General features: G+C 45.7%; 2 protein-coding genes across 2 annotated transcripts; one reads left to right on the forward strand and one right to left on the reverse strand.

The window, feature by feature from the left end:
* Positions 1-2,650: 2,650 nt before the first annotated feature.
* On the reverse strand, positions 2,651-4,014 carry LOC111210888 (uncharacterized protein K02A2.6-like). Its single transcript, XM_022711649.1, has 2 exons — positions 3,243-4,014; positions 2,651-2,748 (listed from the first exon to the last, which is right to left on the reverse strand). Exons 1-2 carry the CDS (start codon positions 4,012-4,014, stop codon positions 2,651-2,653), a joined length of 870 nt encoding a protein of 289 aa, XP_022567370.1.
* A 15,671-nt stretch (positions 4,015-19,685) lies between these two features.
* Positions 19,686-22,997, forward strand: LOC111210894 (protein NARROW LEAF 1-like). The gene is made up of 6 exons (XM_022711655.2): positions 19,686-19,946; positions 20,079-20,528; positions 20,609-20,758; positions 21,045-21,285; positions 21,362-21,865; positions 22,384-22,997. The coding sequence occupies exons 2-6, from the start codon at positions 20,139-20,141 to the stop codon at positions 22,782-22,784; spliced, it is 1,686 nt and encodes a 561-aa protein (XP_022567376.1). The 5' UTR covers positions 19,686-19,946; positions 20,079-20,138; the 3' UTR covers positions 22,785-22,997.
* Positions 22,998-23,180: the final 183 nt, after the last annotated feature.

Below are 23,180 nucleotides of genomic sequence, written 5' to 3' on the forward strand. Positions count from 1 at the left end.
GGGATTTAGGAGCTCTTATATAGTCGTTTTGAAGTCGGTTTTATTTAGGTTAAATTATTCCATATTTGGAAAAATGGAAGGTTCTCCTTGTCGAAAATCTTCCATTTCTTGGAAGGGAGGTTGGACCGACCCCAGGGTTCCTTTTAGCGGGGACATGAAGCGTTCCTTTATCGAGGACCCGGGGGCCTGGGTCCTGCCTGTAGGCTGGAGGAAATGATACCGAGGTATTTTTCTCCAACAGTTTGCCTCTTATTTCTCAATTTCGTCATCGAAGTCGGGGAATAACCTGTGCACTCAAGTCAACCGGGGTTGCTCATTCTCAGCAGGCCCCCCTTAGGCAGGACTCCGCTCCATCGGTCTCGCTATCCTGGGTTCCACTCAAGCCAGAGCTCATTCTGAACCCAGGTGAGGATCGGTTCCTCTTTATTTAGCCAGAGATTGATAGTAGTTTCTCTAGATGATGAGGCTGGGATCCTTTGAACCGGAAAAAGGCGGGAGTGTGATCTTTAGGGCTGATGAATAGCGGTTTTCCTTCCTGGATCAGATTTCCTTTGTTCTAGGCCGGTCGCTCTTTGCTAAGGATTCTCTAGGAGATTTGAAAATTTTGATTTCCTTTTCTCCGTCTTCAAAAAGGAAAGGGTTAGGCGTATATTTAGGATGCACGACGCTTCTCACCAGATCATCCCTGATTTGAGAAAGATGAATTCTGATTTACCCTCTCTTCCGGCCTCGCTCGTAGGTGGTCGCGTAAAGCCTCGTTGCCTATTTGCTGACCCTTTTTCATCACCTGTTGCTTCTCACGGAGAAGTCCCCGAGGCTGATAATGAGGCGATCCCGATGGCGCCCTTGAAGCAACGTCGCTCATATGTTCTTGATGACGGCCCATGCTCTGAGATCCAGGAGGGGGATCTGATGGCTATCCGGAGGAGATATGCAATTCATTCTTCGATACAGATGAGGAGTCCTTCTGAGTTTGAACGCGCTGCTGACGGGGGACCAAGCGAGATGGCCTTCTTTGAGGCATACTTGGTGGCAGATTTTCGGGGGATCATTCCGTCACTCGTGGCTGAGATATCGTCGTTCTTTGGTTTCTGCCCTTCTCAACTTACTCCCTTATCCTGGAGGACTCTAATGTCGATCCAAGTACGTGGGGAGCTCTATGGCCTCGACATCGGGATACATGAGGTTATGTATTCCTATTACTTTGCCCCGCTGACGATCATGCCCAGAGTATATCATCTTCAACCCCGCGATGGCACCCCTTTGGTTGAGGAGCCTTCGAGAGGTACCAGGGGTAACTACCCCTTTGGGAATAACTGGAACAGCTGATACGCATTTATGAAGATTCATGAACCCATCCTTTACCCTATGTTCTGGCGTACCGTCGGTAAGTCTTGTCTTTTGTACTTCATTCTCCTGCGGTTGTTGATTTGTCGATGATCGGTTTTGTTTTCAGATGTGGCTCGTCCGGTGTCCTTCCTTAGGGAAGCAGTGGTGAAACAGGTGCTAGCGATTTCTCGGCATTTCCGTAGAGTACCATTCCAAGTGAGTAAGGAAGTCTTGCGCCACAGCCGTCTTTGGGGTAAGTTCTTGCTTCTTAGTCCTTGCTCGGTAGGATTTCGTCTTCTTACTCTTCTATTTTTAAGGGAATATTGCGAGACTCCCTGCTTTGGTTCTTTACGACGAGTATCAACAGGCTGGGACGTAAAGAAGGCGCTCTTTCTACAATCCTCCACCTCGTTTGGCTAGAGCGACGCCGTCTTCTGGTTGGATTAGACCAGACTCAGTCGGGACTCCGACTGGAGGGGTTCCACTAATGGGCATTCAGCAGAGGCTGCCCACCGAGCTGTTCCTTCTACGTAACCGGGTGCGAGATATGGCGGCTCAACGTGACTTATTGATTCGGCAGGTGAGAGTTTCGGCTAGATGGGAGCTTGAGAAGGAATGGTTGGAAGGAAGGACGGAGTACTGGGATCCCGTGGGAGAATATCGTCAGCATCCGCTTTGGTCTGAGGGATTGGGTCGCCATTCTGGAGGGTTTTTTCAAGTCACCTAGAGGTCCGTTGCGGAGTCTCGAGTATCAGCTGGTCCGCCTTTCTAGATGTTTATTGGTTTTTGTCGAACCTGTTTTTCTTTGAATAATGGCTTCTTGTTACCTTTCTTGATTCTCTTTGGAACAATGATTTTCCGTAATGAATTCCTTTTCCCTGCAAGCTTTGCTTCTTGTTTTCTCGTGAGTTCGGGATTCCAAGGTTGGAATCTTAGCTCTGACGATATAGGATTCATAAGTCTTTCTGGGGACCCTGAGGTCGTTGGCCTATAGGCTATATAGATCGTTTATAGATTTTTTGGTTTTCGGGCTTTGAGGCCATTTAGGAACTTCTATACTTAGGATCCTGAGATCGTAGTTGGGCCCGTGGGTTATAAAGAACTTGGAGGTTTACCTTTTTCAGGTCCTGAAGAAATCATTTCAGGGCCCGGCGACTGCTTGGGGACCCGAAGGCTTTCAAACACTCGGGGGTTTTGAATTTTTAGTTTAAGGGACTGTATTCTGCCTGCCTAGGTGAGGCCGCTACTGATACCTGTTGGGATTTCGCATTCTGCAGCTCGGAAGTTGGCTACTATCGAGTTCCCGTGCTGCATGCGGCTTCTACATGAAGCCACTATCAGACTTAGAGGGTGCTGGAATGGGTGAAAACCCAAATGCCAGGCTTACGCTGCTTTCCCGTACTTTTGCACTTTTGCTCCCTGTTATTACAATACTTTTGCAATTATACCTTGTGTCCCCTGTATTATTTTAGCACGTAGCGTTTTAATACATGTACCTTTCACGTTTGGGTATTTATTTAGTTTGGGACCCCGATATGCCTGAGGCTATACAGGGGTTTTAGGTAGTATTGACGGCATACTCGGGCTTGCGCAGACCCATTCATACCTTATGTCTCATACCTGTATTGTTTTCCTGTGGTCTTACAACTTTTTATTGAGGGTTGGCCAGGATCGAAGGTCGTTTGGACCTAATCCAGCTCGTTTGCCCCTTTAAATATTATGGTATTCCTACCACCCTTTTATAGTCGAAACTATTTTATTGTATAAGCTTTGTCCGGAGACGTTTCAGCGTACATAGGAGTAGGAATCCGTAATGCTTAAATAATAGATATAGAAAATATGATCCGGGGGTCGATGTTAAAAATGATAAGCTCTGAGGTGCAAGGCATTCCAGCAATTGGGTTGTATTTTACCTTTAGTGTCTTGCAGCCTGTATGCTCCTGCTCCCCACACCCCGATTAACTTGTAGGGTCCCTCCCATCCTGGGGTGAGTCTCCCAGTTGTTTTATCTGCTCGTCGTAGGACCCAATCGCCTTGCTGAAAGGTTATGGTTTTGACCTTCTTGTTGTAGGTATTGGCTACTTCTTGCTGGTATGACCAGTTTCTCAGTCGAGCAGCTTCTCTTTTTTCGTCAAGTAGGTCGAGACTCAGCGACATTAGCTCATGATTTTCCTCCTGAGAGGTGGTCCCCGAGACCGTGGTCTTCACATGCATCTCGGTTGGGATTATAACCTCTGCTCCATGTACCAACGCATATGGGGTCTCCTGCGTTGATGTCTTGGGGGTAGTCTGATAGGCCCAAAGGACACCATGTAGCTCTTCCGCCAAGTTTCCTTGAGAACTCCCCAAGCGTTTCTTTAGCAGCATATTTACCACAATCTTGTTTGTGGATTCCGCTTGGCCATTAGATTGAGGGTGTCGAGGTGTAGCGAAAGAGAATCTTATGCCCCAGTCTTTACAGAACTCCTTGAAATTGTGGCTTGTAAACTGAGGGCCGTTGTCTGTAACAATTTTCTCTGGGACCTCGAACCGCGTGATCACGTGGGTCCATATGAATTTTCTGATTTGGAGGTCGGTTATCTTGCTGAGTGCTTCTGCTTCGATCCACTTTGAAAAATAGTCTGCTACTATTAGGAGGAAAACGTTCTGCCCCGGCGCCATGAGAAATTTCCCCACTATGTCCATGCTCCATTTCCTGAAAGGCCAGGGTGAGCTTATGGACTTGAGATTCTCTGGAGGTAGTTTGGAAACTGGAGCGTGTCTTTAGCATTTGTCGCAGAGTCTAGCCTTTTGATTGACGTCCTCAGCCATCGTGGGCCAGTAGTATCTTGCTCTTTTAGCTCTCAATACTAGGTTTCTTCCGCTGGAGTGAGACCCACAATCTCCCTCGTGTAGTTCCACCAGGATCCTAGCTGCTTCACGGGGTGTGATGCATCTCAGGTATGGGGCAGAGAATGACCTGTGGTATAGCTTTCCCTGAGAGAGGCATTATCTAGCGGCTTTCTTCTTAATTTTCCTATTCTCATTGCGATCTTTTGGGAGTATGTCATCCTCCATATATCAGACTAAGGGAGTCATCCATGTTTCTTCCTCTTCAATGGCGGAGACCTCCTCGTTCGATGGCTCTACTAGGGTGGTCGGCCATTGGAGTACCAGCAAAGGGATACTCATATGGGTGTGCGTCTCAAGGGTGGACCCTAGGTTAGCCAAAGCGTCGGCTTGCGAATTCTGTTCTCTGGGAATCTGAGTGAGTTTGCAGCTTTTGAACTTCTTGATGAGATGCTGCGCGACTGCCAGATACCGGATCATGCTATCGTCTTTGGCATGGTATCCTCCTTGTGCTTGATTGATAATTAGTTGGGAGTCACTGTAAACTTGGATATTTTCTGCACCTAGCTAGTGGGCGAGCGATAATCCAGCGATCAAGGCCTCATACTCGCTCTCGTTATTCGTTGCTTTGAAGTTACATCTTACGGCTCTCGAGGCCGTGTTCCCTGTTGGAGACGTGTTGCAGTACCCACAACTGAGGTTCCCATCATCCGCAAAGGTCCTACCACAAGGTCCGGTTCAAGGGTTATAAGAGCTGGATTTGCCAAAGCTGTCCAGGAGTTGCTTGCACAGGAACAAACCGGATTCAAGCAACTATTGATCCAGGAGTTAGCCGACTTAAAGCTTGAAGACACCAGCGAACCATTAGAGGTTCCAGACTCCTCTCATTCAAGTCAGTTCTCCTCCATTGATCAGAATGAAGCCGGCTTGACCATTTCCACCTTCATCCTCAATTCATCCAACCAACTTGCTTCCGGTTCAGAGATATAGCCGTCATCAGAAGGAGTAGTATGCTGTTGTACTCTTTTTCCTTATCTGGTTTTGTAAGACCCGATCCCGGCCGACTAGGCCGTGGTCGATGCCTTACGTCGCTCAGTCCATACCCGGACCGAACCTCTAAAAATTTTGCCATTTATTTAAAATATCGCCCATTGGCGAGGGCTAACTCAGATCCTAGCTCAAGACTACCTTAGTCATTCCCTAGCTAGATCCTTTCAACTTATGCACAGCGGAATAGTATCTACTTAACCATTGGTCTATAACCAATATAATACTTGTCTGGTCGAATCACCTCGGCTACTGTTCAGTAAACACAACTGCCAGCTAGCTCCAAGGTCGATCCTGAACCTAGACCAAGTCATAAAATCAGAGGTTCCATTCCCCTAACCATTCTATCTAGATCTATGCAACATTGCTAGATCATACCTTTGCCACATCCACGGAGCTTGTTAGCTCATCGGCCCAGCTACTCTAGCTGAATGAACTCATAAACCAGCTGATCGAGCTGCCACACTCGAACTGAGCTAGGACCGAGCTATGGCCAGCTGCCATATACTGCGTCCAGCTCCTTTACACCTGCATAAAATCTTCCCTTGGGTACTTAGTCATTCAGCCAACCATCCCCACAGACATAAGTAACCCTTGAGAAGTCTTCAAACAGCTAAGGACATGCATCTGGCCCTTACCGGCTCGTGCACTGTCCCACATCCTTTTTGCCTTATCAACTTATGATACCAAGTCCAGCTCATGGACTAACAATGCCCATCAGATCCTAAGTCAATCAACCAACCACCCCACATGACCCAGAACTGATGAGTCTTCACACATACCTAACCGGCCATGGAACCATGCCCCAACGAAGCCGATCATTAAGTACTTAGATGAGTAGGATCTCGGTTTGATCACACATATGGAAAATGTCCCATACCATTCTCCAAAGCATCACACATCTGTGAACGTCCCATACCATCCACAAAAGTGTTTATAGTATACCTCAATCCTCATCATACTAAGATACCTTGATCCAATCAGTCCTGCTCTTACAACCGGTGCATCTTTTGATCAATCAGATCAGACACCTTGATCCATCATCTATGGATCAGGTCGTCCATCCTTACCCATGATCAGATCACACACGGCCTTCCTTGAATAATAACACCAAGCTCAGTACTTATGGTCCACGCCACCAAGTACAAGCTAGAATCTTCCTTATGGCTCGTAGCCAATGCTTTGCACATAGCTTACCAACCCAAGGTTGATAACTAACATTCCTTATGATCAATAATCATAAGTGACAAATTTCACAATACACAAGCATATGATCCGGCAACCTAACACAAGGATCTATCATTGCATGGCTGGTTCCTTAACTAATCGATCATTTTCTCATTAAACCCAAATCTGGCCGATTTCAAATGTGATCCAAAAACTAAATAAAATTCATGTAAATTCATGATAATTCCCAACTAAGAGAATGTCATAATCAGAATTTGCAGAACCGGCCTCGATCCTAGAGATCTCGGCCACGAACAGCCAAACCGGCCAAACTGACCATCTCTAAATCAATTCGATAAAACTCAATAAAAATCATGATAATTCATGATAAATCCCGACTAAGAGATTCCCATAATCAGATTCCAAAGAATCAAACCTGACCATATAGATCTTGATCAAGAACAGCCCGGCCAAGGCCATGGGCACCATTCCTGAACCGACCAAAGCCATGGTTTAATGTCATCAAGTCTGATCCAACAGACTACACCATAATCATTCATAATATATATATTCCTCAAGGACGTGCCATACTTGGCCATGATCAATTCCACAGTCAACAGAATTGTAATTCAAAAGGTAATCATAAAACCGGTTACCTTATACATGATCTGATTAGATCATGTGCAATTCCTTATTATGTTCGGCCATGCTCCTCCAGTGCACGCCTCTATCAATCCTTATCATATACTTCCATTATTGATAAGTTCCATTCATGGGTCGCACCCATCCTCCTTTCCATGGAACTCCCATGAAACCACTTTCTACACTGCATCTACCTTAAAGGCTGTCTAGGCCTGTAAGAGTGGAGTCTGGCCTTTCCCCTTCTCTCCTGGTTATCTGCGTGTGTTCCCAAGACACAGAGGAATCCCAGGATGTGATCATCCATGATCGAACATCATCACAGGGTCGTCCATGACTTCCCCCTTCAGTGCCCATGAAACTGCCTTTCTACACACATCTGCCCTTAAGGCTGTTTTGGCCTTTGGGAATGAGTTCCGGTCATCTACCTTCTTTCCTCACCATTTCGGGTGTTCTCAGACCCTGGAGGATGCTTTAGGTGATAACATCACGGATCAAAGCCACCAGAAAGTCGTTCAAAACTTCCCCCCTTGATCTCTTCCAAAACTGCCTCTTTATGGCCTTCACACAACCATGGGTCTTGGATTGGGAATCCGACCAACTCTCTATATTTTCTCTGTGCTTCTTTGTGTTTCAGGATGTAGGAGGAAGCCCTGGCGTGCCTGCAAAGGCACGGACTTGCCTGCCTTTTATAGAAGAAGGGGTGGTTACTTTTTAACCATTGCATCCCTTCGGTTTCAATCCTGGCCATTGATTTAATCAATGGTCCAGATCACACCCTTTCGCTTCTGGCAGTTACCAGACGTCCTGGAACTGTCAAACCACTCCTGGACATGTCCGAAGCAAGCCCACACGGATTGTCCTTTCTCCTGGCTCAATCCCAAGGGCCCACCAGCCCATCGGCACACATGGGTCACCCATATGGCCCAGCCACTGTCCAGACCCGGCCCAACTGCCCGAGACCTGAACACTCAGTCCAGCTGAGTTGAGCTGATCCCCAGCTGAGTGAGCTAGACAATCCAGCTCAGGGAGCTGACCTACACTTTAGTGAATTACACCGAGCTGCACTACACTTCACCTAGCTGGTCGAGCTTGCAAACTGCATCGCCCAGCTGTTATACACTGCGTCTAGCTTGCTTCCTTTATATTCTTCAATCCTTCTAAGTCCCTTGGTCTATTTCCAGACCTAGACTTAGTTTTCCCATGATCCATTTTGATCATTCACTTCATCGAGCTTCACCTGGACCTTGTCCAGCTACCAGCTCGCTTGTCCAGCTCCTTTGAGCTTGTCTCCTTCTTGGATTAGCTATGCCTTAGCTTCCTGATGCCCTTGACCTTACCTTCAGGCCATGATATACTTGTCTTTAGGTCATATGACCTGACTGGTGCATTTCCTCGCACCGCAGTCCGTCCAGACGATCCTATCCTGGATCGGGGACATGACAGGTTTTGTCCCACTGGGTTTTCTCGAAAGGTTTTAACGAGGCAACTTGCAAGCATACTAGGAATTCTGATCCGGACTTCTCAAACCGACAACCAGATGTCGGGTTTATTTTAATTTATTTGGTTAAGACTTTGGGCTATTGTTTCAGCCTCATTTTCGGCCAGCTTGTTTAAGGCCTTTTTATCTTTGAGTCTCATAAGGGATAAACCCTATGTAACTCCATGTAGTTGGCGATTTTTGCCTGAAGTCTTTTATGAATAATTTTGCCTTTGCAAACCTATAACCCTAAGTCTTTTTCTGTGAGAAACAAGAGAGAGTAGCCGAGTCTTATCAAGCTTCAACCACCAAGCTTGTGGCGATTCTTCACCTCCATTCCATCCATCGATTTGCCTTGAGAGTGATACACATCCAGCAAGCCAAATCTCATAGCTATCCACCTCCATCCACTGTTCTTGTTGAGAGAGATACACATCCAGCAACAAGGATCCATCCCCCATATTTCTATCCTTCTCTTGTTTTGTTTCAGTTGCATCATATAGTTCTAGATTTTTCCATTCAATATAAAAACCCATAAAAAGTCACATTTACTTCTGTTCTTCATTCAACATTTAGTTTTCTTCTTTCATCATTTTGATTCATAAAGAAAACTCATAAAAATAACTCTTTTTCGTTTCAGGAACCAGATCGGCCATCTCCCTCTCCATTGCGTCCGTCTAGCCGATCTTCCGTCTGTCTGTCCGTCCGACCTGTCCAAGCCTAGCCAAAACCAAACCTTAGTCAAGCCATCCGTGTAGTACGAATCCCAGCCTGCAACATTTGGTATCAGAGCTGAAGTTTCCTGCGAAACTCAGTTCTTTCTGAACCCTAGCCGTCACAATTCAAAAAAAAATATTTACTTTCCTTATTTTTCAAATTCTCGGATTGTTCTCCAAGTTTTCGATTTTGAAATTTTAAAAAAATATATATATATATTAAAGAAGTTTTACTTTCTTTCCAAGTTTTCGAAAATAAAAAAAAATATTCCCTCTTTCCTTTTTCAAACTTGATACGATTTTAGCTTAAATTTTTTGCATTTACTCCTAGTCTTGGTCGATACTCAAGTATCCGACCCAAGCAACTATTTAATCCCCTCTTGCCTCTAATCTTTCTTTGAGTATCTTTTCAGAGAACTATGGGAGATGTAGGTCAAGACCAAGCGGCCTTAAACACTCAGGGCGAGCCTTAGGGCTATCACCACCGAGCTTGCTCAGCTACGCCAGGGAGGCAGGCCCCACGGACCTCGACCACCAGGAAGGCATCAGCCGGACCCGCATGACACTGACTCGGATGCGGACAGTACCGATGATACGCGCAGTCAGGACGAGGAGAGGCCGAACCGGGAAGGTAGGAGGCACGCGCGAGGACTTCGGGCCCATGTAGGAGGAGGCCGCGACCATAGAGGAGGTCGAGACCGAGAGGAGGAAGAGCCCTGGTTGGGAGGCAAGGCGCTTAAGCTTCACCCCCCAACGTTTGCCGCCAAGGTTGATCCGGATGCCTACATCGTGTGGGAGAAGCGCATGGAGTACATCTTCGACTATTACCAATATAGTGAGGCCAAGAAGGTTGCCCTAGCAGCAGGCCAGCTGACGGACAATGCTCTTTCGAGGTGGGATCGATACGTTGCTAAGTCCGGGCCAGTGTGGAGAGCGCGTAATTGGACCGAGATGCGGACCAAGCTTCGCGCGAGGTACATTCCATCTTACTACCAGCGTGATGTGCTAAAACGTTTTCGTAAACTTACGCAGGGAACTAAGACTGTGGAGGAGTACTTTGAGGAGTTCGAGGCACTCAGGAATAAGCTTGAGACCGACGAGCCCGAGGAGACAATGATGTCCCAATTCCTGGAAGGGCTGCAAGACCGCATTGCCCGCAAGGTGGAGAGACAACAATATGAAGACTTCAACGATCTATTGCACTTTGCTACGCAAGCCGAGCAGCACATCAAGCGCAAGACGGCCAGTACCAGCCGCAACAAACCTGCTTGGACTCAACCGGGTTCAAAGCAAGGCGACAAGGGCAAGACGATTGAGATTGAGAGCCGATTCAAGACAAACCAGGCTGAATCGTCTAATGCATCTAAGCCGGAGCAGGGTAAGACTCAAGCCCAAACTTTGCGTACTCGTGACATCATTTGTTATAAGTGTCAGGGCAACGGCCACTACGCTCGGGATTGTCCAAACAAACGAGTGATGGTCCTAAAGGGGGATGGCGAGTATGAATCCCAAGATGAGGCAGAGGCCGCGACAGTGATTTCTGATGAGGAAGTAACCGATTACCCGGAGACAGGCGAGCTGCTAGTGATCCGGAGGGCTCTTAGCACCCTCTTTGACCCAGAGACCATCCAGCGGGAGAACATCTTCCACACCAGATGTAGTATTGATCACAAGGTATGTAGTTTGATCATAGATGGCGGATCTTGTACTAACGTGGCTAGCAAGTATCTTGTTGATAAGCTAGGGTTGGTCAAAACTGCCCATCCTCGACCATACAGTCTCAAATGGCTCAATGATGAGACTGAGCTCAAGATTGCCGAACAAGTTGTTGTGTCCTTCAGTATTGGCAAGTACCAAGACCACGTCAAGTGTGATGTTGTGCCCATGCAAGCCGGCCATATACTTCTAGGAAGGCCGTGGCAGTTTGACAAGGAGACGCTTCATCATGGCCGCACCAACATCTACAGTTTTGTCCACAACAACAAGAAGCACATACTAGCACCTCTCAGCCCTCGAGAAGTTCATGATATGCAGAAGGCAATGACGCAGTCCGGCCAGGTAAGTAACACTAACCTTTACATGACTTCCGGACAAGTGCTTAAATCATTACAACGTGAGACACAGGTGCTACTAATGATCTTTAAAGAAGGTTGTTTTGCAGATTTAGAAGCTCCTGAAGTACCGGACGTATTACAAGACCTCATGGGACGTTACAAGGATGTCTTCCCTGTTGAGATTCCGGCCGGTTTACCCCCTGTCCGTGGCATAGAACATCAGATCGATCTTGTACCCGGCGCGCCACTACCAAACCGAGCCGCTTACCGTGTCAACCCGGAGGAAGCTAAGGAGCTGGAACGGCAGGTCCAAGATCTCTTGGACAAAGGCTACATCCGCGAGAGCCTTAGTCCCTGTGCGGTTCCGGTCCAACTAGTGCCTAAGAAGGATGGGACGTGGCGCATGTGTGTGGACTGCCGAGCCATCAACAACATAACCATCAAATATCGGTACCCTATACCTAGATTAGATTATATGTTGGATGAACTGAGTGGGTCTGTTGTGTTTTGTAAGATTGATCTCAGGAGTGGATACCATCAAGTCCGCATGAAGGAAGGAGATGAGTGGAAAACCGCCTTCAAGACCAAGCAAGGTCTATACGAGTGGCTGGTGATGCCGTTTGGCCTTACCAACGCCCCTAGCACCTTCATGAGACTCATGAATGAGGTCCTCCGACCTTACATTGGTAAATTCGTGGTTGTATACTTTGATGATATCTTGATTTACAGCAGGTCTTTAACTGAGCACATGGGACACCTTGAACAGGTTTTGAAAGCCTTAAGGCAAGAAGGCCTTTATGCTAACCTTAAGAAATGTGTATTCTGCACTGATCAGTTAGTATTTTTAGGCTTTGTTGTGAGTTCACAGGGACTGAAGGTTGATGAGGGGAAGGTCAAGGCAATACAAGACTGGCCGACCCCGACCACGATCAGACATATCCGCAGCTTCCATGGACTGGCCAGTTTCTATCGACGATTTGTGAAGGATTTCAGTACCATTGCCGCCCCAATGACCTCCGTGATCAAGAAGAACGTAACCTTTGTTTGGGGCCCTACCCAAGAGGAGTCTTTCAACAGGCTTAAATATAGTTTGACACATACACCGGTTCTAACTCTTCCTAACTTTGATAAACCTTTTGAGATTGAGTGTGATGCTTCAGGGACAGGGATATGAGCTGTACTGACCCAAGGGGGCCGGCCAGTGGCTTTCTTCAGTGAGAAATTGAGTGGAACCGCCCTCAATTATCCCACCTATGATAAAGAGCTATATGCTCTAGTAAGGTCACTTGAAACTTGGCAACATTATCTTCTGTCTAAAGAGTTTATTATTCATACAGATCACGAGACTCTTAAGCATTTGAGGGGCCAGACCACACTAAAGAAGAGGCATGCTAGATGGCTGGAATTCGTGGAGACTTTTCCCTATGTGATCAAGTACAAGAAAGGAAAGGACAACGTAGTGGCAGATGCTCTATCCCGGCGCCACACCCTCATTACCACCATGGAGGCTAAGATCTTGGGTTTTGAACAACTTAAAATGTCTTATGAAACTGACCCTGATTTTTCTGAGCTTTACAGTAACACGGCTAAGGGAGCCATGGGTCCATTCTATCAGCAGGACGGGTTTCTTTTCAAGGAGAAACGCCTGTGCATTTCTCATGGTTCCATGCGAGACTTACTGACCCGAGAAGCTCATGGGGGCGGGTTGATGGGGCATTTTGGTCGAGACAAAACCCTGAGCGTCCTGTCCGACCACTTCTATTAGACCCGGATGAGGCGCTACGTCGAGAGCCTTGGCGCCAAGTGAACTGTCTGTCTCAAAACCAAATCCAGGTCGTATCCTTATGGTTTACACATGCCTTTACCTATTCCTATTACACCATGGGTCGATCTGTCTATGGACTTTGTGTTGGGCTTGCCCAAGATAGAACACAAGGATTCTATTTTTGTTGTAGTGGAAAGGTTCTCCAAGATGGCACATTTCATTTCGTGTTCCAAGACCAATGATGCAAGCCAAACCACCGATCTCTTCTTCAAGGAAGTGGTGCACTTACATGGAGTGCCTCGTACCATTGTGTCCGACCGAGACACAAAATTCCTCAGCCACTTCAGGAGGACCTTGTGGAAAAAGCTTGGAACCAAGCTCCTTTTCTCGACCACTTGCCACCCACAGACTGATGGTCAGACCGAGGTAGTAAACCGTACACTCTCTCAGTTGTTGAGGGCTACGGTGGGTAAGAATCTTAGAAATTGGTTGAGTTGTTTGCCTTTCATTGAGTTTGCTTATAACCATGCAAGGCACTCTATTACTAATCTCTCCCCTTTTGAGATCGTGTATGGCTTTAGACCAGAGACTCCCATGGACCTATCCGCACTGCCCCCAGCCATGCAAGTTAGCCAGAGTGGTGACAAAAAGGCTGAGTTTGTGAAGATCTTGCACCGGCAAGTCAAGGAGACTTTGGAGAAGAAGGCTGAACGGAACCGGATCAAGCTCAACAAGGGGCGCACATAAGTTATCTTCCAACCAGGCGACTGGGTGTGGCTCTATATGAGGCCAGAGAGGTTCCCGGAAGAGAGGAAGAGCAAACTATCCCCGCGGGGGGACGGACCATTCCGAGTGCTCGACCGAATCAATGACAATGCCTACCGGCTAGAGCTGCCAGGTAAGTTCCAGGTTTCCCGAACGTTCAATGTGTCTGATCTGTCTCCTTATATTGCAGATGACGAAGATGTTCTGAGGACAGAACCTGTTCAAGAGGGAGGGGATGTTGCAGTACCCACAACTGAGGTTCCCATCATCCGCAAAGGTCCTACCACAAGGTCCGGTTCAAGGGTTATAAGAGCTGGATTTGCCAAAGCTGTCCAGGAGTTGCTTGCACAGGAACAAACCGGATTCAAGCAACTATTGATCCATGAGTTGGCCGACTTAAAGCTTGAAGACACCATCGAACCATTAGAGGTTCCAGACTCCTCTCATTCAAGTCTGTTCTCCTCCATTGATCAGAATGAAGCCGGCTTGACCATTTCCACCTTCATCCTCAATCCATCCAACCAACTTGCTTCCGGTTCAGAGATATAGCCGTCATCAGAAGGGGTAGTATGCTGTTGTACTCTTTTTCCTTATCAGGTTTTGTCCCACTGGGTTTTCCCGAAAGGTTTTAACGAGGAACTATGCAAGCATACTATGAATTCTGATCCGGACTTCTCAAACCGACAACCAGATGTCTGGTTTATTTTAATTTATTTGGTTAAGATTTTGGGCTATTGTTTCAGCCTCATTTTCGGCCAGCTTGTTTAAGGCCTTTTTATCTTTGAGTCTCATAAGGGATTGTTGCAGGCTGGAAGCTGGGTCGCCCAAATGGTTGTTGGAGGTTCAAATCGGATCAACCAAAGATGTGACCGGTTGGTCGGTATGGTCTGAAATCGATTGTAAAACCTGAAACAAATGAAAGATGAATGAGATACGAATGCTATGAAGAATAAACTAAGATAAATAAACAAAGAAAAATGATAGATATGGCGGAATCAAGCTGCTGGATGTGTATCACTCTCAGCTTGATCAAAAGATGGATTGAAGTGGATTTGCGGAGGAGGTTTATTTTGATTGAATCTCTCAATCGGATGGAATGGTGGGACGATGTGATTGACTCTCTCAATCTGTGTACTGAGCTTATTTGATTTGCACAAATAAACTAGACTCACGAAATCAATAGAACAACAAAGAATCTCTCTTTGAATCCTTAAGACCGATATTTTATACAAAGAACAATCTTTGATAAAAACTGAATAACTTTTTATTAACTTGGTGATTAAGGGTAATCTTTACAATGGACGTCTAGGAGCTTATATAATGCTCAGAGACAAAGGTCCTAACGTTCTAAAACAAATAGAAAAGGAAACAAATCAAAACTAAGAAAGAAATCGAAAACTAGCCGTTGGAGCCTTTTGTGGGATTTTGGCTCCAAGTAAAGAATCTGATCTTTCTTGAACCTGGATGGTTTAAGGGGATAAGAGAGCTTTCTTGGGACCTTCTTGAATGCTTGATAGATGCTTATCTCGTCCTTTCCTTGGTAGAAAAAGAGCTGTTGGAGTTTGAATGCAAGAGACTCCAAATAAGGCAGTTCGGTGATAATGGGGATCTTCTTATTCCTATGTGGGCTGGTGCATGGGATGAAGTTGTAGAACTCTTCTGGCTCGTGTATAATGTCTCCTGGATGTCTTGGTTTATTCTGGATGTCGTCTGGTTCTCCTGGTTGGATTGGAATTGCTTGGAAGGGATCAAACCGAAAGATTGTCCAATCTTTCCATAAATAGCTCCGATTTGATTTAAGTGATTCTCCATTGAACCGACTGATCTCCTGGGTTCTGGTGCAGCTAAGGACTTCTGTAATACCTCCTGATTGGTTAAGATGATCTCCTGGTTCCCATAAATAGCTCTGGGTCGAACCAAGTTGAATTGGTTGAAGACTTTCCATAGATGACGTCGGTTTGGTCGGTTCTGGGGAATTGATCATAACTCCTAATTTCCGTGGCCATTTCTCCTGATCTTGGGCTTTCTGGAAAGCTGATAAACTCCTCTTGACTCCTATGATGGGCTTTGCTTCATTCCGCTCCTTAATTGAGCTTGAATCTTCTTCTAAAGTCGGGTACTCGCAGATGGACGGGTTGAGAAACCTCTGAATTGTAAAATTCATAACTTCTTTCCCCGTGAATATATTGGCCCAATTCCAATTGGCCTGGACTCCTTTTTTAGTGTAGAATCCATAAAAATTAGACTCGTGATTTAAACCCTCCTGGTTTGTAAGATATGGCATTTTTAGTGCAAGTATATCCTGGTTGGCACCTTGGCTGGTTGAGTAGGGTGTTGGGTCGACCTCTGGTTCAGCTGCTGAATTGCTGGCTGCAACAAGGATAAACCCTATATAACTCCATGTAGTTGGCGATTTTTGCCTGAAGTCTTTTATGAATAATTTTGCCTTTGCAAACCTATAACCCTAAGTCTTTTTCTGTGAGAAACAAGAGAGTGATACACATCCAGCAAGCCAAATCCCATAGCTATCCACCTCCATCCACTGTTCTTGTTGAGAGAGGTACACATCCAGCAACAAGGATCCATCCCCCATATTTCTATCCTTCTCTTGTTTTGTTTCAGTTGCATCATATAGTTCTAGATTTTTCCATTCAATATAAAAACCCATAAAAAGTCACATTTGCTTCTGTTCTTCATTCAACATTTACTTTTCTTCTTTCATCATTTTGATTCATAAAGAAAACTCATAAAAATAACTCTTTTTCGTTTCAGGAACCAGATCGGCCATCTCCCTCTCCATCGCGCCCGTCTAACCGATCTTCCGTTTGTATGTCCGTCCGACCTGTCCAAGCCTAGCCAAAACCAAGCCTCAGTCAAGCCATCCGTGTAGTACAAATCCCAGCCTGCAACAAGACGTGAGCACAATCCCTACTCCTGCCACTCGAACATTAATGGAGCCGTCAACATGCAAGGTCCATTCTCCCTTTTCTTCTACCCCGTTCCGGAGACGTGTCTCCTGTTCGAGAGCCGGGAGCAGAGCCGGAGAGAATTCGGCTACAAAATCTGCTAGGACCTGGGATTTAATCGTCGTGGCAGGCCTGAAGATCACGTCTTATTTCCCAAGTTCGACTGCCCATTTCGCCAGCCGCCTGGAAACCTCAGGCTTGTGCAGGACCAGCTTTATGGGGAAGGAGGTAACAACCACAATTGGGTGAGCTTGAAAATAAGGCTGCAACTTTCGAGCGTCGACCATCAGGGCTAGGGCTAATTTCTCCAGATGGCTACAGCGGGTTTCCACATCCAGGAGGGCTTTACTCACGCAGTAGATTGGCAGCTGCATAATTCCCTCTTCTCGGGCCAGGACGGCGCTGACAGCATGTTCTGAGACCGCAAAATACAATAGCAAGACCTCACCAAGCAAGGGTTTAGATAAGAGGGAAGGAGTGATGAGGTAGGCCTTGAGCTCAAGGAGAGCCGATTCACACTTCTCGGTCCACTTGAATCCTTTGGATTCTTTAGAGTTTCAAAGAAGGGATGGGATTTGTCGGAGAGTCTGGATATGAATCTGCTCAAAGCCACCATCCTACCGGTCAGCTTCTGGACTTCTTTGACGTTTCTTGGAGAGGGAATCGAGTGGATGGCCTTGATCTGCTCTGGATTGGCTTCGATGCCCCGGTGGGTCACGATACACCCTAAAAATTTTCCGGAACTGATGTCGAATGAGCACTTGGCTGGGTTGAGCTTCATGTTGTATCTTCGGAGGGTAGAGATGGCTTGTTGTAAGTGTGATATATGATCCTTTGCTTCCAGGGACTTTACCAGCATATCGTCGATGCATACTTCCATAGTTTGCCCTATCTGATCTGCGAACATCATATTTACCAGCCTCTGGTACGTCGATCCGGCGTTCTTCATACCGAAGGGCATGACCTTGTAGCAATAGATCCCTTGGGACGTCATGAAGGAGGTCTTCTCTTGGTCTTCGGGATGCATGAGTATTTGGTTATAGCCGGAGAAGGCATCCATGAAGCTCATTAGTTGGTGTCCAGCTGTGGCATCGACAAGCTTATCGATATGAGACAGAGGGAAAGGGTCTTTTGGACAAGACTTGTTGAGGTCTGTGAAATCAATGCAGGCTCACCATTTTGCATTCTTTTTCCTGACTACGACCTCGTTGGCCAGCCATTCTGGATACTGCACTTCTCGAATGAACCATGCTTTCAACAAACTTTTGACTTCTTCGTTGATAATAGTATCTCTTTCCGGAGCAAACTTCCTTCGCTTCTGCCTAATAGGTTGGTGCAAGGGATCTACTTGCAGCTGGTGCATAATGATCTCTGGGTCGATCCTGGGCATATCCAAGTGGGACCACACGAAACAATCGGAGTTTGATCTAAGGAAGTCTATTAGCCTTCTTCTCAGCCCCTCGGAGAGTTTGGAGCCGATCTTGAGGTTACGGGTCGAGTTTCCTTCTACCAATGGCACGTCATCCATATCTTCAATCTCGGGTTCTTCCGTATGTGGAGCCTGAGGCTTGCTTTGAGAGGGTTGAGCTACCTCAGCCTGTTTCTTTAGAGCGACCTGGTAGCAGTGGCGAGCGGCTTCCTGATCTCCTTTAATCGCTCTAATGCCCCAGGGTGTGAGGAATTTCATTATCTGATGGAGAGTTGAGGGGACTGCCCCCATGTCGTGAATCCATGCTCGGCCCAGGATCCCGTTATAGGAAGAGTGGCAGTTAACAACCAGGAACTTGGTGTGTAAGCTGACTCCTTCAGCGTAGGTAGGAAGATTGGTTTCCCCCGTTGTTCGTTTGATTTATCCGCTGAACCCGATGAGGGCGGTCATTTTACGTATCAGGGCATTCTCCTCCAGCCCTAGACCTTGATATGCGGCCTGGAAGATGATGTTACAAGAGCTACCACTGTCCACCAGTATCCTCTTGACTAGACAGTTCGCTATAGTAAGCGATATGACGAGGGCGTCATGATGTGGAACAAAGACCTTCTCTCGTTCTTCGCCAGTGAAGCCTATCTTGTCTATCCCAGGGTGTTCCGATTTGATGGTTTCAGGGTCGTCCCCTACACCTTTGGTATTCTTCTTGACGGCGGGGTGGCTTACATCACCTGCCTCCAGTCCTCCGGATATGACGTAGGCTTGATGTAGTTTAGTTTCCTGGCTTCACAAGTCGCCGGGTAGCCCCTGGGGCTCGGCTTTTCTTCAAACGGCTTCAGACAGTTCGTCGTGCTCATCCATGCCATCATCACGTAGTTAGATTACTCCTCTCATTCTAGCGCCAAACTGTTAGGGGATTTTTGTGTAGACTCTTTTAGAGTACCACAGAACGATGGATAAACTGGTTTTTATGAAGTGTTTGTGTATGTTTCGTGGGGATTTAGTGAGATAATGAAGATATTGACTTGAAGAGATTTTTATTAGATAGAACAAGCAAGAATAAGCGAGGTTACAAAGTATTAGGTAATAACCCTAATTCTACCCGTCTAGTTCTAATCTCTAAGCCTTGGAGAAGTCGATCCCTTACTTTAGGGATTTAGAAACTCTTATATAGTCGTCTTGAAGTCGGTTTGATTTAGGTTAAACTTTTCCATATTCGGAAAAATAGAAGGTTTTCCTTGTCGGAAGTCTTCCATTTTTTGGAAAGGAAGTCGGTCCCTGGGACCGATCCCAGGATTTCTTTTAGCGGGGACCTAGAGCGTTCCTTTATCGCGGACCCGGGGACCTGGGTCCTGTCTGGAGGCCGGAGGAAACTATACCGAAATATTTTTCCCCAACACGCCTAAGTGAAAGCCCATAAACCGGAGAATAACTGTATTTGATCAAACAAAAAGTTGGCAAATCGGAACCAGACAAGATAAGGTTTCTGACATCAATCCACTAAGACACACTAAGCCATAATTAATACCGACCAGAAGCGCGTTGTTACTATAAAAAGTTGTAAACTTTATGGATACTTTAGTACTTTACCCACTAATCTTTTTGAGATTAAACTGAAGTTTAATCATTTTCTAATCTAGAAAAAGATAAAGGATGTAACTTTACTCTTTCCTTCCAATGAAGTATTGAACTAACAAGTTTCAACTAGTGTTTCAGTGGACTTATGGCCACGGCTCGTTGACTAAGGGTTTATGAATCCTCAGGTAATCTAATCCAAACTCTTTGATCTGATCAGTATCTGACACTCTTAGTGGGTTCTCTGCATCAATAGCTTCAAAGTTCAAAACTTTGTTCTTCTCTTTGATCATCTTTAGCTTCTCTTGTCGCTTGTGTAGCTGTGATTGTCAATCAAAACCAAAAAGGAGAGACTTTGTGATTTAGTTACTGTAGCAACAATGCGTCAGCCAGGATCATCAGGTCAACACTGTGAGTTCACGGCAGCGTCTTACTTCTCATGGCCGACTTCAAGCAGGCTGAGCAACGCTGCGGAGGAGAGAGCCAACTACTTCTCAAACTTGCAGAAGGAGGAGGATGAGGAGGAAGAGGTTTCTCCTGAACCAGCTTCCTCCGAGCCCAAAGGACAACGAGCCACTACTTTACTCGAGCTCATGACCATAAGAGCCTTCCACAGCAAGATCTTGCGCTGTTACAGTCTTGGAACCGCCATAGGGTTCCGGATCAGAAGAGGAGTTCTCACGGATATACCTGCTATCATTGTGTTTGTGTCTCGGAAAGTGCATAAGCAGTGGCTTAGCCCTCTTCAGTGTCTTCCTACTGCACTTGAGGTACAGTTTGAAATCTTTAAAAGTTTGGTAGTGTTAGAATGGTTGTGAATGAATGTGTGGTTTTGGGGGAGTTGATTTAGGGAGCAGGAGGGATATGGTGTGATGTAGATGTGGTGGAGTTTTCATATTTTGGAGAACCTGATCATCAGCCTACTCCTAAACAAACATTCACCACTGATATTGTTGATCATCTCCAAGGGTCTGATCCCTTCATTGGATCTGGCTCTCAGGTATAATCTCATTTGTGATTTGATGTTATGGAAACGACTGCCTGTTATGAACAAACTCGAATTAACTTAAAAGAAAACAAATAAACTTAATAAAGCAAAACAAATTGAGGCAAATATCCATGTGAATGAATAAATTTACAATCCCTTAAACCCGTTATACTATTTTTCCTAATCCTAAAAGACGGACCGTATTTTTTACTGGTCCACAAAGATTTAAGACACTTCCAGAATTAACAACCGCAAACTCGATATAACTTTGTGTTGTGATGTTCCTAACCCCAATCAGGTGGCAAGCCAGGAGACTTGTGGGACTTTAGGTGCAATAGTGAGAAGTCAAACAGGAGGCAGACAAGTTGGGTTTGTGACTAACCGCCATGTTGCTGTTAACTTAGACTACCCAAGCCAGAAGATGTTTCATCCTCTCCCTCCTGCACTTGGCCCTGGTGTCTACCTTGGAGCCGTTGAGAGAGCCACTTCCTTCATCACGGATGATCTTTGGTTTGGCATTTTCGCTGGCACCAATCCAGGTTTTCAAAAAACATCAAGTTCTTGAAGTTAAACATCAGCAACTCCTCGCAATAACTTTTAATGTATTTTTTGCAGAGACGTTTGTGAGAGCAGATGGAGCATTCATCCCCTTTGCAGACGACTACGACCTGTCACGTGTCACAACCTCTGTCAAAGGTGGAGTAGGAGAGATTGGAGAGGTCAAAGCCATTGAGCTGCAGTCACCAGTTGGGAGTTTAGTAGGGAAACAGGTGGTGAAAGTTGGAAGAAGCTCTGGCTTGACTACAGGAACTGTTCTGGCTTATGCTTTGGAGTACAATGACGAGAGAGGTGTCTGCTTCCTCACTGACTTCCTTGTTGTTGGGGAGAACCATCGCAGTCCCTTTGATCTTGAAGGAGATAGCGGGAGCTTGATAGTGATGAAGGGAGAGGAGGAGAATGCGAGGCCTATTGGGATCATATGGGGAGGCACTGGAAGCCGTGGGAGGCTGAAGCTTAAAGTGGGTGAGTCTCCAGAGAGCTGGACTACTGGAGTTGATCTAGGAAGACTTCTTACACATCTTCAGCTTGATCTAATCACCACCGATGAAGGGCTGAAAGGTAATCTTGCATGCGGTTATTACCCGAACATGCCGAACCAAAACAAAAAAACAAAAAAAAAACACGCTGAACCAAACCGAAAAGTTTGGTTTCGGGTTAGAAGGTTCGGTTCAGTTTGGATACTAAAACATTACAGTTTTTGGTTCGGTAATTGGTTAGTTCGGTTTTCTAAAAAAAAAATATTTACCAAACAATACCAAACTTAACAAAAATTTTGAACTGAACTAACCAAACTAACCAAATCTAAACTGAAATTAACCAAAAATTTCTGAATTTTATTCTATTTAAACTGAAAATTTAATGAGCTAACCACAAAATCAAAAAGTTTGGTAAATTTTTTGAAACCGAACTAACCGAACCGAATTTCTTTTCGGTTCACTTTGGTGAGATTTCGACCAATCCGAACTAACGGATTTCTGAACTAACTGACCCGAACTAACCGAACCCGCAGACCTAGTAATCTTTTACTTGTTACAGCATATAGAAGTAACACGACTTGTGTTTGTGTTGTTGTACAGCGGCAGTGCAAGAGCAACGAGCTGCTTCAACAACGGGAATGAGCTCAATGGTTGCAGACTCATCACCTCCGTATGTGAATCTCAAGAAAGAGAAGAGAAGCCCTGAGGAGAAGTTAGAGGCGTCGTTAGGACCTCTTCAGGTGCAACACATTGATCTTGAAGAGAGGATAGAGACAAAAGGAGGCCCTCCGAGTGTGGAGCACCAGTTCATGCCTAGCTTCAGCGGTCAGTGTTCTGTGTCTGCTTGGCCTGAGACTGCTAGAGAGGATCTTGTTGCCGGTCTTGCAAATGGTGGATGCGATGGGGATTTATGTGTAGGACTGCGTTTAGGAGAAGGGGACAATGGAGGTAAACGCAGACGCACTGAGATGACCAAGGATAGAATGAGACCCGCTGAATAGACGTAAGTTCAAGAACTTTTGTCGCCTTGAAGATTGATTGTCTTGCTGTTCTCCACACTTTGATTGGAAATGTTATTCGGACTGGAACATAGTCAACTTTAGATTCAGTTTGATTGTCTTTTTTCTTCTGTTCGTCTAAAATTCCATTTCTCAACGTTCATCATTGTATCATTGAAGTCACAAAGTTAATGTCATACCTTTTGAAGTTGAAAATGAACATTGGGCCATTATTTAAGAGAGTTTTTGAAGTTGAAAAACAGTCAGCACATTATCACAAATCAAATTCCACATAAAGATTGGTTAACCATTCTCTTACTCAAATACTCATTCCATTCTCACTTTAACTTATATTTCCGAGGTTACTTGTGTTGTCTGGACTGTTCCAATCATGTTTCA

This window comes from Brassica napus, chromosome C1 (genome assembly GCF_020379485.1).
Source record: "Brassica napus cultivar Da-Ae chromosome C1, Da-Ae, whole genome shotgun sequence".
NCBI lineage: Eukaryota > Viridiplantae > Streptophyta > Magnoliopsida > Brassicales > Brassicaceae > Brassica > Brassica napus.

Excerpts from the sequence above, each read along its gene's own strand:
- LOC111210888 (XM_022711649.1), bottom strand. The coding sequence starts at position 4,014 with ATGGACATAGTGGGGAAATTTCTCATGGCGCCGGGGCAGAACGTTTTC. Across the intron at positions 2,749-3,242 it reads CAGGCTGCAAGACACTAAAG|GGAGCAAAAGTGCAAAAGTA; the intron begins GTAAAATACAAC and ends TTGTAATAACAG.
- LOC111210894 (XM_022711655.2), top strand. The coding sequence starts at position 20,139 with ATGCGTCAGCCAGGATCATCAGGTCAACACTGTGAGTTCACGGCAGCG. Across the intron at positions 20,759-21,044 it reads TCATTGGATCTGGCTCTCAG|GTGGCAAGCCAGGAGACTTG; the intron begins GTATAATCTCAT and ends AACCCCAATCAG. Across the intron at positions 21,866-22,383 it reads CACCGATGAAGGGCTGAAAG|CGGCAGTGCAAGAGCAACGA; the intron begins GTAATCTTGCAT and ends GTTGTTGTACAG.